At 48.7% G+C, this 15,076-nt stretch overlaps 1 protein-coding gene across 5 annotated transcripts in view; it reads right to left on the reverse strand.

Annotated features, from left to right (window-relative positions):
- Positions 1 to 2,843: 2,843 nt before the first annotated feature.
- PSD2 (pleckstrin and Sec7 domain containing 2) overlaps positions 2,844 to 15,076 on the reverse strand; it is a 72,026-nt gene continuing 59,793 nt past the window's right edge. For all 5 annotated transcript variants that reach the window (XM_085073380.1, XM_085073379.1, XM_085073381.1 and 2 more), the window contains 4 exons: positions 8,432 to 8,589; positions 7,290 to 7,434; positions 6,125 to 6,268; positions 2,844 to 4,560 (listed from right to left, as the gene is read on the reverse strand). In XM_085073380.1, coding sequence (XP_084929506.1) covers positions 4,354 to 4,560; positions 6,125 to 6,268; positions 7,290 to 7,434; positions 8,432 to 8,589 — 654 coding nt within the window. In that variant the 3' untranslated portion in view covers positions 2,844 to 4,353. The remainder of the gene's footprint in view (positions 4,561 to 6,124; positions 6,269 to 7,289; positions 7,435 to 8,431; positions 8,590 to 15,076) is intronic.

Raw genomic sequence — 15,076 nt, forward strand, 5'->3', positions numbered from 1 at the left:
CCTATCTCCCTCTCCTGTTCCTGCTCAGTGACACAAACAGTTATCCGAAAGTCCCAGCTGAACTCACTTAACAGGAGAGGGATCTGCTACACCAAGCCAGCCCTATTGGAATGGATAGGTTGGAACTAGATGATCTAGTTGGAACTAGATGATTTTTAATGTCCCTTCCAACCCATTCTCTGAATGCCTGGAGCCACAAGAGAAGTCCCCAGTCCTCACAGTGCTGCCCATGCTGGAAGCCAGGCTAAACACACCCACAGCCTGGACTTCTTCTGCTCCAACCCCTCCAGGATACCCATTGCCCTGGAGCTGATCTGGCTGGGTCACAGGCCACCCCAAACATTCATTGCATGTCCTGTAGGGCCTCCAGACAGACCAGAGGGCTCAGCACTCCACCCTGAATAAAAGCATCTCAGCACTGATTTCCCAGAAGGTTAAGTGCTGAAGGATCCTCCCCTCCTGCCATGGGACCCACATCGCCCAACAGCAATGTGCAAAAGAGGTGTTAGGTAACTAGAACTGGGGATAAAGGTGGTAGGGCTAAGTCCCAATTTGGGTGACATTTGCCTTTGGACACATCCTGTCCCACTTTGCTGCAGTCCCAAGCCTTGCTGGATGAAGGCAGCAGTGTAGCTCTGCACTCTCCCATTACTCCTGGGATAAGCTCCAGCTCCCTGCTGCCTTTGATCCCCCATCTCAGCTGCTCCAGTTCTGACCTGGAACACAGTGAGATAGACAGGAATGGGCAGAGAACACCTGACCTCTTGGGATGGACACATGTGGAAGATCACCACAGCTGATCCCCAGACACATAGAAGAGAGAGATTGGGTGCCTTTGGGTTCCCAAACAGCCCCATCTCCCTGCCTGGCTCTCCTCAGAATCTGTGAGCTGGTGAGATCCATTCATGGAGAAATCCCCCCAAGGAGGGCACAGCAGCATCTGCATTACAAGAAGGTGCAGCTCTTGGGTCTCCCTGGCACGCAGAACAACCATGTGGCCAAATCTTAGGGTGTGCTCAATGTAGCTGATCCCCACCAGGAATCTCTCTGGGTCCTTTGGAGAGGAGCTGTGGGTTTGCCCTGCACAGGGGGACATTTCCCTGCTCCATGGTTTGCAGGGATCTGTGATGTTCTGCATCTGCTGAAACACCACTAGCTCTGAGCCATGGCAACCTCAGGATTCTTTGTGGTGATTTTTTTGCTAAACGTGCCCCTTGATTCCCATAATTGCATTCTATATTTAGAGGCAGTTACGCTACGTCAATTTTCTCTCCAATTGCCTCTGAAGGAAGCCTGTATCTCTTTCTTTTTTCCCTGGCTGGTTTATTTTTAGACTCCTCATTTCCAGCAGTGTGTGTTCCTAGGGTTTTGTCGTAAATATTTTACAGCAATTTTCACAGGTGGGGGAGCCACCAAAGCCTCCTGACAGCTCTACTCCACATGTATGATGCCTTTAATGCCCTTCCCAGAGGGGAAGGAGTTGCTCTGATGACACAGATTGGTGACACAAGCAGGAGAGGAGTGTTGCATCCTGGCTTTGGGGTCACAAAGCCTCCCCCACAATGAAGTCCCTCTAAAATAAATTTGGTGTTGCATTGTGTCCGGGACAAGTGGCCTGGAAGGAAGGTCAGGCTGAACCACCACTGCCAGGTGAGGTTGTGTGAGACCCAAAGCAGTCGTGGTACCAGCTGGAGGAGCTGGCACAGGCTGGGGATGTGCCAGAAAGTGCATCTGAGTAACTCCAGGGGGAGGAAAGGATGTGGCGCCTAATTCCTCTGAGATGCTGCTCTTCTTTCTTAGTGGTGGGTGGCTGAATCCTTGACCTCCAGGGAGGGAAAAAGGGACGAAAAAAGCCATTTTCTTCCAGGTCAAAAGCTGAGGCTGTGGATTGGTCAAATAAAGCATTTTTGGCTGTGGTCAGTGCCTTCATGTAGGTAAGATGCTCTCGACACATTTTCACATGTGTGTGCACCTGGATCAGGACTTGTGCACCAGGCAAACTGCTGGCACTCAGCAAGTGCAAGGTTATCGCTCCGAGCTGTCTTGCCCTGTGTGGTCTGACTTCAGCTGCCACCCCTTCCCACATCCATGGGGTGGTGAGTCTCATGGCTCTGAGTCTCTTTCCTGCTGCCCAGAGGAGACATTGCAAGATCTTGCTTTTCTCTGTAAGCTACTCCCAGCTGAGGATGGCAGACTGGCACCTTCAACCTGGGGGCTGAGCTGCTCTTGGTGGCAGCTCAAACACACTGGAGATGTCACTGCCCACTGGAAGGAACGCTCAGAAAGGGAAGACTGAGGTACAAAATGCTACCTGGGATTTTGGAGAGGAAGAGTTGGGTCCAGCTTTCCCCTGGACTTCCACTGTAGGAGTCTGGGCACCAAACACTTCATGGGAGTAGGAACATCCTGGAGGTCTTTGGTGCAAGGAATGTCTGTACAATACCTGACACAAAAGCAACGATGCCTTGCAGAAATAGCCACAGATTCCTCTGGAGCAATTGTGAGAACATCTCCACTGATGCAGGGCTTGGTGCCTTTCTGCTCCCATAAATCTCTAGGCTGCATGTGGACAGACCCACCTGGGATGCACCAGACGGAGGGAAGAGTTACTTGAATGTGTTCCCAAAGCAGCTCATCTATCCACACCTGCTCCAGAATCATCCAAGAGGATGGTGGGCTGGTACCCACTTGTGGAAAGGAATGGATATTTCCTGGTGCTGCCTGTCCATAGGATCCTGGCTTTTCTGCATCAGGTGCTGGTGGAGATCTGTATCAGCCTGGCCTTCTGGTGCTGTGAAATCTGGGATCAATCCAGCACACAGTGGAACGATGCTTCAGACCAGTTCTCTTTACCAACAGATTCAGCTTTATTGTTATTCTTTTTTTACATGATTCTTAGTGCATCATTTCAAATAAACTATCAAACTGTACAAAGAAACAGAGATAAAAGAAGAGGTGATAAAGTTGGAAAGAGGTTTTTAGTGTCATGAACTGTCATGGAAAACAGTAGTCCATCGGCTCTCAAACATTGAAGGTCCAAATAAATCTTATTTTGTTTGTTTAAAAAATGCTGCAAAATATAAACAATAAATGACTGTAATTAGCAGCTACAAGATCCTTCAAAACTGGAACTTGATTACTGTGAACGCACCTAGGGGAAAGAAAAGCAATCTGAGATAAAGGATCAAACAAAACAGTGAAATAAATAAAGTGTGGGAGGACAGTCGTGGCATTGAAATGCAGAGGAATCACTTCAGCACAACAGTAAATCATTGGACCACAGACAGCAGAAAGGAACAAAAACACAATTCCCACTTAAAAGAGTACACATGTGCATCGCAGGATGGAGGAATACAGCAGGGACAGGCAGGTGGGATCATTCCTGCACACAAAGGTTCTGCTGGAGCTTTCACACAGCTCCAGTTGTGCCTTGAACCCAGAGTGCTAGATCCCATGGTGGCCAAATTAGCAGCCACTTGGGCAGTTTGTCTGAAGAAGCAGGAACGGGACAGCGATGTTTCACAGCAAAGCCAGGGGGGACTTCCATTCAAATAAAAAAAAGGAGAAAAAGAAAAAAAAGATACACAGCTACTCCATTTTTTTAGAACGTCCTGGTGGGCTGGTCATACCCTCCATGTCCCTAGTGTCTTCCCCAGGCAGCTTGCCTTCACTTGCACACTGAGGTTAAAAACCCACATTAAAGTTTCCTTATATATATATATTTATTTATATATATTCATATGTATATATATATATATAAAAAGGATAAGGTGACAGAGGGCACTTCAGGCTCCTCCTGCCATGGGCAGGTGATGCTCCCACACGCCGTGCTGAAGACACCTCTCGCCCAGCCAGTGACCAGCTCACGACACCTGTCCTGTCACGCCGTGCTCCTCTCGGGGCAGAGATGTGCCCCTGCCACCCTGTGCCCTTCTCCGGGAGTGCTGGTGGTGCCACAGATCGTCATCTCGGCTGAGTTTCCTGCACTGCCGGGGACTGTGACCATGAACTGCTGGGGACTCCAGGGAGGGAAGGAGGAGCGACAGGGCTGGTGGAGGAAAGAGCGACCCAGCCCTAGAAGAACCAGCATATCCCTTTGTTGTGCAGGCTGCAGCAGGAGGGAAAGAAAAGCCACTGGTGCAGTTGGGAATGAAGAAGAGATGATGCTGAAATGCCAGAGCATTGTCAGAGAGTGTCAACTAAAGCTTCTTTGATTGCTTTCACTAGAGCAATCCCCATGTCATACATGTCTACAGTTTTGCTCATATAATTTCCTAAGTAAAATTGTGCTCATCAATCTAGTCCAGGAGCGCAGAGCATCGCCGGTTCATCTCCCTGTGCACGTGTTCCTTGTTAAGTGTTCTGCTCTAAAATGTCCTTTTCTGTCTTACAGCTGACAGACATGTGCCCTTGGCTCAAGGAAGGGCTGGAATGCGTTTTCCGCAAAGCGAGGTCATCAGCTTCCACCTTGAAGAAACTGGTCTCAATCCTCTCCAGGTCATCTGTCCCCACTTTTATCTTCATGCACAGCAGGTTGATGTATGTCTCATAGCGGCTCTTCTGCAGGGAAAGAGGGAACAGAGAGCCTGGGAACAGGGACAGGCCATGGAGTGTGTGACAAGAAGAAACAATTCCATCTACTAGTGCAGGAAAACCATCCTGTACCATCAGGGTCCCACTAATCACACCCCACAAGTTCAACCACAGCACAATGTCTGGTCTGTGCAAAGACTGATTATTGAAAGGTGTGAGGAGAAAGGGGTGTGTGTGGGGTTGTGTGTGTGTGGAGTCTCCAGCTGCTTGTACAGGTTTTGGCTGCCACTGTGATTGTATAAGGAGGATACTGGGGGCAAAATTAGATCAACAGATCTGCTGCTTCCTGATTTAGGAGCTCCCCTTGATTGGTTCATTCTTCTCTTTGCCATTGTTTCCATCCAGTGGTTCAGTTATTGCTGCTGAGTTGTGTCCCCATTGCTCCTCAAAGAGCACAGGATAAAGGGAGGCATCCTCTCTGCCTGGATCCTTTGTTCTAATGCTAGATGGGATCTTTTTGAGGACTTGTGTAATACCCATCCCTTCTCTTAACATCTCAGAGGCAGCCTGTGCTGGATTCTTTGTCAGCACAAAGAAACAAGCATTTCTGGAGCACATCTCATAAGACAAATGAGATGAATTATGCCCTGGAAGTGCCAACTTCTCCTTGAAAACTGAAAAGGCAGTCCAGAGAAAAGCTCAGATAGAGACTTCTCTGCAGGCATCCGAAACCAGATGCTGGAAAAAGGAAGGCAGCAGCAACTGTTTGAAAGGTTGGTACAAAGACAAGGGAACCAGCAGCCAGGAGCTGTGGCTGTGGCTGTGGAGAGTCAGGCTGGGTGTTACACAAAAGGGTGGTGCAGCCCTGGCATGAGGGAGGTGGGATATTTCCATCCTTAGAGATTTTTGAGGCTTAGTCATTAAATGGCACACTCAGTCTGAGCTAAGACTAGGAATAATCCAAGTTGCTGCTGGAACAAAGACTAGAGGCCTCCAGCAGTCCCTTCCCACTGACACCTATGTGGCAGCAATCACACCTCCTGCTCAACTCTCACTGGAACAAAATACCCCATTTCTCCCACAATTAAATGCTTCTTATACTTTACAGGGAGTTGAAATTTATTTACATGCATCCACAAAGGGTCTGTAATCAGCTGTAATGCTGGGTTTGGCTTTATTTACAGAAATGATTGCAGCAAAACAAGATTAATCCTCCCAGGGATTCCCTTTGCTTTTTATTAATGTTGCTGAAAAAGACTTGGGCACACTGAGAACTGAACCACTCTCTTACTTGGGACCCAAGGAAATGTCAAAATTTGGCACAGTAAAGGAAGATTTTCTTTCTCTTGTCAGTTTTCCCCTCCTCTGATTAAAAATCAGAGGGGAAGAAATGTCTATTATTTCTTTTTTTAACTTCAGTGCAAAACAGGGAGGCTTGTTGCTGCCCCAAGATACCCATCCATCTTGGGAATCCTTGTCCTTCTCTCTCCTTTCATGCTCTCCCAGACTCACAGCACTCACTCTGGAGTTCTTAGTTCTCCTCAATCAGCCAAGGTATCATTTATCACAGAAAAGATGAAAGTTCCTTTACCTCAAATATTAGGTAATGTTCTTTGAGTCTGTATTCCTCAGCCTCTTTTGACTTGAGGCTCTTCTCTACAGGATGTAATTTATGCTCTGCTAATTCGTCTGCAATCTGCTTCATTTTATTTTCATGAGACCTCAGCTGTTCCTCCTGCCGAGAGAAGCGTGTCAGGTATTAAAACGTGGGAGTACAGCACCCAAGTGCTCCGCCTGCCTGTGGATGGGGAGCTCTCTCTGCAAGGGCATAAGCTCAGCTGCTGTGCTGGAGCCAAAGGTGTGTTGTGCACTTGCAAATTCATCTGATAAGGAGCAGCTCAAGCACAGGTATTGGAGTAAGAGCAAAACTCAGGTTATCTCAAGTGCCAAGAGTGGATTTCTTTGGCACCAAGGCATCTTTGGCATCATAAGCACAAAGATCCTGTAACATGCATCCTGTAACAGCCAGGCAGAAGCAGCACTGTCCCAAGAGCTGCTCATCCTGCTCTTTTCAGAGATGGAAGTGCCCTCCCCATCTGGGCTCTGGGAAAGGTGTCATCTGGCCACATCTGTCTCAGTAGACAGGAGCTTTATCTCTGCCCTGATATTTCAGACTGTCCTCCCCTTTTCTGGGGGGCAGTGGCAGCGTGTCCCTGCTTTTTGGAGGTGCTAAGGCATGTTGGGCTTTCCCTGGACAGGGAAGCAAAAGCTGCTCTTGGTTAGCTGAGCCTCGTGCACTTGCCCCCTTGTTTCCAGAAAACCTTCCCTACCTACTGGAACTCAGACATCCCTTTTGTCTGTGGTTTCTCAGCTCCAGAAACAAGAGGGTGCCATGATATAAACCAAACCTGGGCTGTTGGGCTCTGCAGCATCAACTCTGGAACTATTCAGATGTTTCAACTCCAACAACAGAGAGGTACTGGGATGTGATGGAGAAGGAGCAATAAAGAAGCCAGAACAGCCATCCAGGCAGATATGTGCACAGGGCTGTTTAGAGCCATTGCAAAAGAAGCATTGGCCAGATGCCAGGATTTTCCACATCTGTCCAAACTGTCCACTCCACTCCCCTGTTCCTGCCCTGAGCACCTGAGTGTATCCATTACAGGAACAGGGGGAACTGCAGATGGGCTGAGCCTGAGCTGAAGGGCTTGCTGAGCACTGGGCACCCCTCCACCACTCCTTCTCTTACACATTACCTGGCACAGCTTGGTCATGGATGAAGGCAGGAGCGGGCGGCAGAACTTCTTCATGGAGCAGATTGCAGCTGGGAAGGCTGGAGCAGAGAAAATGGCAGCAACAAGGTTGATTCGCAGGATCCAGGAGAGCATTTCTTCCTTACTTCTGTTACGGAGGAGGGGAGAAGAGAGAGGGAGTCTGCAAATGCTCTTGAACTAGGATCAGTGAGCTCACAGCAGCCCTGGAGCCACCCATGCTCAGGAGGGCCATCAGTGGCCTGGCTTTGATGCCACTTATGTGCTGGGTTCTGAACAGAGGGGGAACACTGGCTAATTGGCTCCTCTCCAGTGCCCTAATGATGTCAGGGCTGCTGTCTGCCTCTCAAAGCCTGGGCAGCTCTGCCTTCCTCATCAGCTCTGATTGTACTCCTGAGGAGCTGTGGAGAGGACAGGGCCAAGGATACCCTGCTCTTTGGAGAGTGAGAGCCACACAGCAGAGGTGCCACAGAGCAGGACGGACCCTCATTTATGTCATTTGTGACACATTGCCCAGGGTGCCTTCTCAAATCTCTCCAGACACTGCTCCCCCAGGCCTTCAAGTGGGTTTCTGCTGGAAACAAATTCAGATGTCAAGGTTTAGCTTGACATAAGTATCCTAGCCCAACCTACAGTGTCACCTCGCTCAGCAGAAGGCACAAGAAACGTGAGACTGAAGATGACTTCATCACACTTGGCCCTTACTAACACTATAACAATGGACTAAGATCTACCCCGGCTGGGGAGATTTCCTTCAGGAGCTTCAGACAGTTTCCCCATCAAAAGTTGACAATAGGAATCATCACCTGCACCACACAGATTTTCTCCCTTCCACAATATGCCAATAGAAGTTAGCAAGAGGAGCCCTTTCACTCAGCCCTGTACATCCCAGCTCATCCTGCTCAGGCCACCTTGGTGACAGCTGGGAAGGACCTCAGGGACTGATCCAAAGCTACCAAGAAACTGACTTATGACCACGTCCTTTGCACAACCCTGCAGAAATCACCCTCAGCCCCTTCCTCCCCCTAGCTGTGTCCCCTGATGTGTGCCAGCCAGGTCAGAGGGATCTGGCAGGGGCTGGAGGTCAGGCTGCCCATCCAGGCTCTGAGGGAAGGTTAGGGACTCACGGGGCCTGGAAGAGGAAGACTCTCCAGTCAGCTGTCTTCAGCTTGAGCACGTTGGACTTCTTGCTGTAGTCAGAGGCTTTTGTGGCTAAGGCGTGGTGCACACGGATGGCGTTTTTCAGATCCACTTCAGAGAGGTCTTTGTCAGGTTTATATTCATCCTGTGAAGAGGAACGTTAATTGGATAATGACAACACTAACATTTGCGGGCTGCTTTAATGAACCTGCCTTTCTCCCTGTGCTATAATCACAGAGTGCCGAGACCAGGAAAAACGCTGCTTTGTACAGTAAATGCTAGGAGCTGATAATGATAATAATTAACATCTGGCAACTGCTTCCATCATTAAGTTCACTGGGAAGATGTAAAGAAGGAGATGAAAGTTTTAAACATAATTATCAATACTTGTTTCTAACACAGCAAATGCCTGAGGCTTTGTGGGAAGGTGCAAGGCAGGGCCAGCTTTCTGCAGAGCTTCCCCTACACTGCAGAGCTCAAACTGGGATGCAACTCCTGATCCATGGATATCAATGAGCACCTGCCCTGGTGATGCACCTTCATAGACATAGAATGGTTTGGGTTAGAAAGGACCCTAAAGATCATCTCGTTCCACCCTCTGCCACAGGCAGGGACACCTTCCACTATCTCAGGTTGCTCCAAGCCCTGTCCAACCTGGCCTTGGACACTTCCAGAGATGAGGTGCCCCAGCTTCTCTGGGCAGCCTGTGCCAGGGCCTCAGCACCCTCACAGGGAAGGATTTTTTCCATATATCTACCTAAATTTCCACTCTTTCAGATTAAACCCATTGCTCCTTGTCCTATCACTACAGCTTTGTGTGGAGGAGCAAACCCTGGAACAGAATCCTCCCTGCAACCAGTGCACCTCTGTACAGCTGTGGGGCTTGGTGGGCAGTTGCCTGAGTGTGGCTCCCCTGAACCAAGTTTGGTCTCCATTTAGTACATATGCTCCCTTGGCATGGTCTCCCCTGTAATTCATTAGACTGGCACTCACAAATTGCAGCAGCATCCCTGTGTTCCTGCTTTACTTTTGCCACTGAAGGACAACTTCACACAAATGGGAAATACAGCAGTAACTATATGTGTTTCTATTTTAGAAAAAGGTATAAAATACCAAACAGGGGATTCTGAAACGATGATTTTGGCACAGCACTTTTAGGAAAAAAAAGGAGTTCAGTCAATCCTGTGTTTATCCTTTTACTTTCCCAGGGACTTAACACAATATCCTGCCTCCCACTCTGCACCCTTGCCAGCTCAACAGCTGGTCCAGTCGGATAGTGGGATGGGAAGGATGGACAGAGGGGTGGATGAATGCATGGATAGGAGATGTAAGAGAACCTGGCTCTTCCTAAAGCAAACCACCACCCCTCCAGCCCAGCCATGTCAGAGGCCATGCCAGGACAGGGTGTCCTTGGGAGGCCCTGCCTTGCCCTGATGGTTACAGTGCTACAGGATTAATGCACTCTATATTTTGCTTGCCTTGACTGCCCTTGGCTGTCAGCACCAGGGCAGCTCTGTCTGCTGGTGGTGGTCTGTGTGTCCCAACCCTTCCTTAGCTTCCAAGCCAGAAATTGCTCTATTCTGCATACTTGCAAAAAGATTGTTTCCTTTTTCCTGTGTGCCAGCAGTACAAATGCAGCCATTCAGGGCAAAGCTGTGCTGCAGCCTCTGAGATGGTAACCCTGGTCAGTGAGGCTGTTCTCTGGTGCAGGGTCAGAAAGGTTTCCCCTCTGTTGCTCTTCAGAGCACCAAAGACCAGCACTCCCCAGTCCATGGATGTGGCTCAGCCAGACTCCTGCTCCTGATAAGCTTCTGAAGCCTTTCTTCCATCATTTTTCAAAGCAATCATCCCATCCAGGAGAGTGGTTGTCATACTGTGCTCATCATTGTATGAAACTTGGCCTGGTACAAAAAAATGCCATGGGCCCACCCACAAAGGTCTGGCACACATTCCTAGGGATAGTGAATCCTAAAGAAAAGCCCTGGCTTTTCAGCAGAGGAAGGCTGGGTGCTGCAGGCATCCTGTGTTTGGGGAGACAATCATGTGGGCAGTGCAGATGACCTTACCATTGTGGAGATTTCAGTAGCCAGAGGGATGTGCCATCAGCCTTTTTGCAAAGAAACACAAATGCTTGGCCTTGTGAAGACCTAATGTGTCACCCCACTGGAAGAGAAATATTTGCTTGAGGAAGACATTGCTGCTTGGGCCTTATATATTGTAAAGAGCCTTCAGTTTGGGATATTTTTCCAAGGCTGAAGTTCCTTGGATTTGAATAAATCTGGCTGTGCTGCCCATGATATCTTATTTCTAAATAAGCATTCTGAAAATACAGTGCAAAATAGCCCAGCTTAATGGCGTGTGACAAGAGGAACCTGCCACAGCTGCTGAGTGCTTTGACTAATGCAGATCCTCATCTTGAATGGAATCATCAAGTATTGCCTCCATGGATTTCAGCTCTCAGGCATCAATGTTGGTGTAAGAAAAAATCAAATATTTTTTTTCTAATGCTGGGCACACTAAACCAATATGAGGTTGGACAAAGCAGGTTCTCTCTACCTTCTGCCTCTGCTGTTTGCAGGAGTGAATGGTGCTGGAGTGTCCCTGCTTGGGATGGCTCTTCCAGGAGGCTCATCCCAATGCCTGGTGGTCACCTATGGCTGATGATGCTGGCAGATCCTGGTGCCTTTGGGTCACTGTCCCCTGCTGCCCACCCCTGTGAGCAGATCCACAACTCATGTCAAAGCTTGTTTTGCCAGGGAAAGGCATCCACCTCTTGTGCCTGCCTTTGTAGGGCATCTGGATGGGGTGGGAGAGCCCACTGGATCAGTTCTGCTGCCCTCTCCTCTGGCCCCAGAACCAGCCCTGGGCAGTGCTGGGAATATGGACATGGAGCGACAGGTATTCCTCATGCTCTGGCTTGTGAGTGGCTTTTCCTCTTCTTTCTTTTCTTCATCTCACACCTACCAGCCTAAACAAACCATTTAACTAGGAAAATGAACCCCTGTGCCTCTTTCAGTCTAGTGAAGATCTTGGCCCTCCCCAGAGCCCTTGGCAAGAGCCTGCTTTGCACAGGACAGCACCTCTGGCTCAGGGCTGCACAGGGAATCTTCGTGGTTGGGGGCTGCAGGGGCAGAACCTGCAGGAAGACCTGCACTCTTTTCCAGTACTTCTGTATAAAAGCACTTTATAGCTCTCCATCATTTTTCTTAACCCCCTCTGTGTGTGGTGATTAAGGGTTATTATCCCCATTTCACAGAGGTGAAGTAAGTTGCCAAAGGCCATGGAGTGAGTCAGTGCCCAGAGCAGATTAGTGCACGGGAGAGGTGTGCCCTGCTCCCAAGCCTGCATTTCTTCCTCAAGATTCTGCTGCATCCCTTTAGGGGATCAAGCAATTGCTTCAGCAGACTATGCTGGAACATGCTGATCCAGCAATTAACACCAGCGAGTCAATGACATGTGACATCTCCTCATCAGCAGGTTTATGGCTGCTGCCTAAATTGCTTCTGTCAAACTGACTTCTACCTGTCCACCCACCCTTCTGCCCGTGTTATGTCCACCTCTCTCTGTGTTTGGCCATTCCTCCTTTCTATACATCTACCTACCCATGCCCTCCTTCCTCCCACCTTCCCTCTACCTCTCAGTCTTATACTCAACTTGCTCCTCAACACCAAATGGAGTTCCCTATTCAACTTATGTGAATTTACTATTAATGCTCAATTTGATCTGAGCAGAAAAGTGGAACAGGCTGAACCTGTGCTCCATGACATCAGGTGGTTTTGGAAACAGCTACTTTCTGCTCTATCTTCACATCAGAAAATCTTTTCCCAGTGATTTATGCTCAAGCCAGGTTCTACCTTATGTTTATCTGCATTTGTCTTCCACTGAGAGCTTGGGAGGCTGGCACACCACTTCCTTCCTGTATTGTGCAACTCCTTTGTTCTGCAAACCTCCCCACAGGCAAGAAATGACACCGAGGATCCACAGAGCAGGTGGATGTTTATCCACTCTCTGTTGTGGTGCTGGGAATGTTTGGAAGTGACAGGGCAAGGACTTTGTCTTCATGTTCTCATCCTTCTGTCCTGTTTCTGCAAGTCTGATAGACACTGTCTACAGCCAAGACAAGCCCAAGGAATTCCCTGGAGAGGACTATAATACAGTCTGGCAGCAGCTCATGAGTAAGAAACCCCTCTTTGCCCAAATCCTTTGCCCAAACATTCCTTTGGTTTATTTTTGTTGTTGTTCCAAATACTACTTCCTTGGGGCATCCTTGGCAATTCTGGTCCCTCCTGCTAATTACACATCAGTCATGGTTCTTATTTATCAGGCACTTTCATAACCCAGCCAAATCTTGGGTGTTTTGCTTCTTCAGCCCTTCTCTGTAAAGAAAGCCCTCAGTCTCTGAACCATTTGATCCTGAAGGTCATTGAGATAAGAACATTGATCTTCTCACTGCCACGTCAGCCTCATCCTTGCTCTCTTTTAAAATCCTAAACACCTCAGACAAACACAATGAGCTCTGTTAATGGATGGTCACTGCTGCAAGCCTTGTGCAGCAAAGAACCCCCAACCCCTCTGCCCCAGCAGCAGTGATGACACTCAGTGCTGGCTTCACAGCTCCTACTGCTGCCAGGGAAGAAAATCCCATCCTGAAAGTATATTTCATTCCCAATGTACACCTCCTCAGCAGACTCATCCCAAAAGGAGTCCCTTGGTGGAAAATTCATTTAGATCCAAATGGTTCTGTGATGGTCAAAATGTTTTTTTTTTTTGCCCCAGAAAAAGTGTCTTACAATTAAATGCTAATTGTAACTCTGTACAACTTGAATCCTCATGTATAACCCATGGGTCAGCATGAGGACTCTGGTGGGCTCCATGTGAAGATGTGTAATGAGACAAGGACTGAGAAGTGAGAAGAGTGTTGCTGGCTTGAAGAACACGATACTTAGAGGGCTGGAGGAGATCTGGTCTCTCCTGTGTGCTGCAGCTTCCCTCAGCTGCAGGAGAGAGTGGCACAGCTGTAAAAACACCACTGGGCTAAGAGCAACCCACAGTGGGAGTTAGGATGGCTGCTGCCAGATTTCTGCTGGCTTTTTGATGTGTGCCATAGGACCTGGCGAAACACGAGAGTCATTGAGGTGTGCTACAAGCTCTGAGTCATAATTCCATGCTGCCCTGAGGACCTTTCTGCCTCTCTTATATAATCCAATGTTTGTTTACTCTCATTGCTGTGGAGATAATGCTGCAATACGTAGGAGCATCTACTCACGGGGAGTGCTGCTCCAGCAAGGTGAGTTCAATGGGTTACTGTGCAGCCTGTGCTGCTCAGGTAGTTCAGACCTAGTTCAGTGGGTTATGCTGTTATGAGGAACAGAAATTTGGCATCCTGGGCTGGCTCACACTGATGTTCAAGTGAGCCCCTATCCAGTCTCCTCGGATTTCCCCCCTGAAAAGACTTTCCAGCAAATCCTCCAAGCATCCAAGTGCCAGAGTGATGAATGCTAGAGCATTCAGGGAAGCTATTCCATGGTGACTGCATCCCATGAGGACCTGGGAATTATGCTTGTGTTGACTAGAGGTGGTTACACAATGGACAGAGATGAAGAGAGGAAGAAAGTGTCGCTTGACAGCCCACGGAAGGACCCAGGTCATCAAGGTCCTGAAGAACATAAACTTTCGGCATAGAACCATGGAATCACAGAATCTTCTGAGCTGGAAGGGACCCACAACAATCAACTCCAACTCCTGGCCCTGCACAGGACACCCCAACAGTCCCACCCTGTGTCTGAGAGCCTTATCCAAATGCTGGGCCTGATGTCCCCAGGGCACAGATGTCCCTCCTGGCTGCCAGGGCACTGCTGGCTCATATTCAATTGGCCATTGACCAGGACCCCCAGTTCCCTTTCCACAGCTGCTCTCCAGGGTCTCATTCCCCAGTCTGTCTGTACATCCAGGATTGGCCCATCCCAGGTGCAGAATCCAGCACTGTCTTTGTTCAACTTCATACAGTCAATAACTGCCCAGGCCTCTAATCTGTCAGGGTGTCTCTGCAGGGCCTCTGCCTTTCAGGGACTCAGGAGCTCCTCTCAGTTTAGTATTGTCTGCAAACTTAGTATTCCCTTGAGTCCTGTGTCCAAGTCACTTATGAAGATGTTGAAGAGCACAGGGCTGAGGATGGAGCCCTGTGGAACCCCACAAGGGGCAGGTCACCAGTCTGATGTCACCCCAGTCACTGTCACCCTTTGTGCCCGACACATGAGCCAACTGCTCACCCACCACATGATGCATTTATCCAGCTGTGTGCTGGACATTCTGTCCAGAAGGACCCCGTGAGAGACAGCATCAAAAGCTTTAGTGAAACCCAAAAAGATTACATCAGCTGGCTTCCTATAGCAGACTCAATAAAGCTGTGCATAATCAGATCTATGCCAGCAAATAAAACAATAGGCAGGATAAGACTGGTCAGATGCTCTACCCCTTCACCTTCCTATTCCATTTCTCACCAACATCCTATTTCACCTATTCTATATCATCTGTTCATTCACCCTCCCCAATAGCTCCTACTTGCTGGAATACTTCTGCAGAAATCTGTGTCTCCTCCTTCACACTTCTTCCTTCAGGGTTCCCTTTGAGGC

This window comes from Lichenostomus cassidix, chromosome 13 (assembly GCF_008360975.1).
Source record: "Lichenostomus cassidix isolate B80296 chromosome 13, HeHo_3.0, whole genome shotgun sequence".
In the NCBI taxonomy this organism is placed as follows: domain Eukaryota; kingdom Metazoa; phylum Chordata; class Aves; order Passeriformes; family Meliphagidae; genus Lichenostomus; species Lichenostomus cassidix.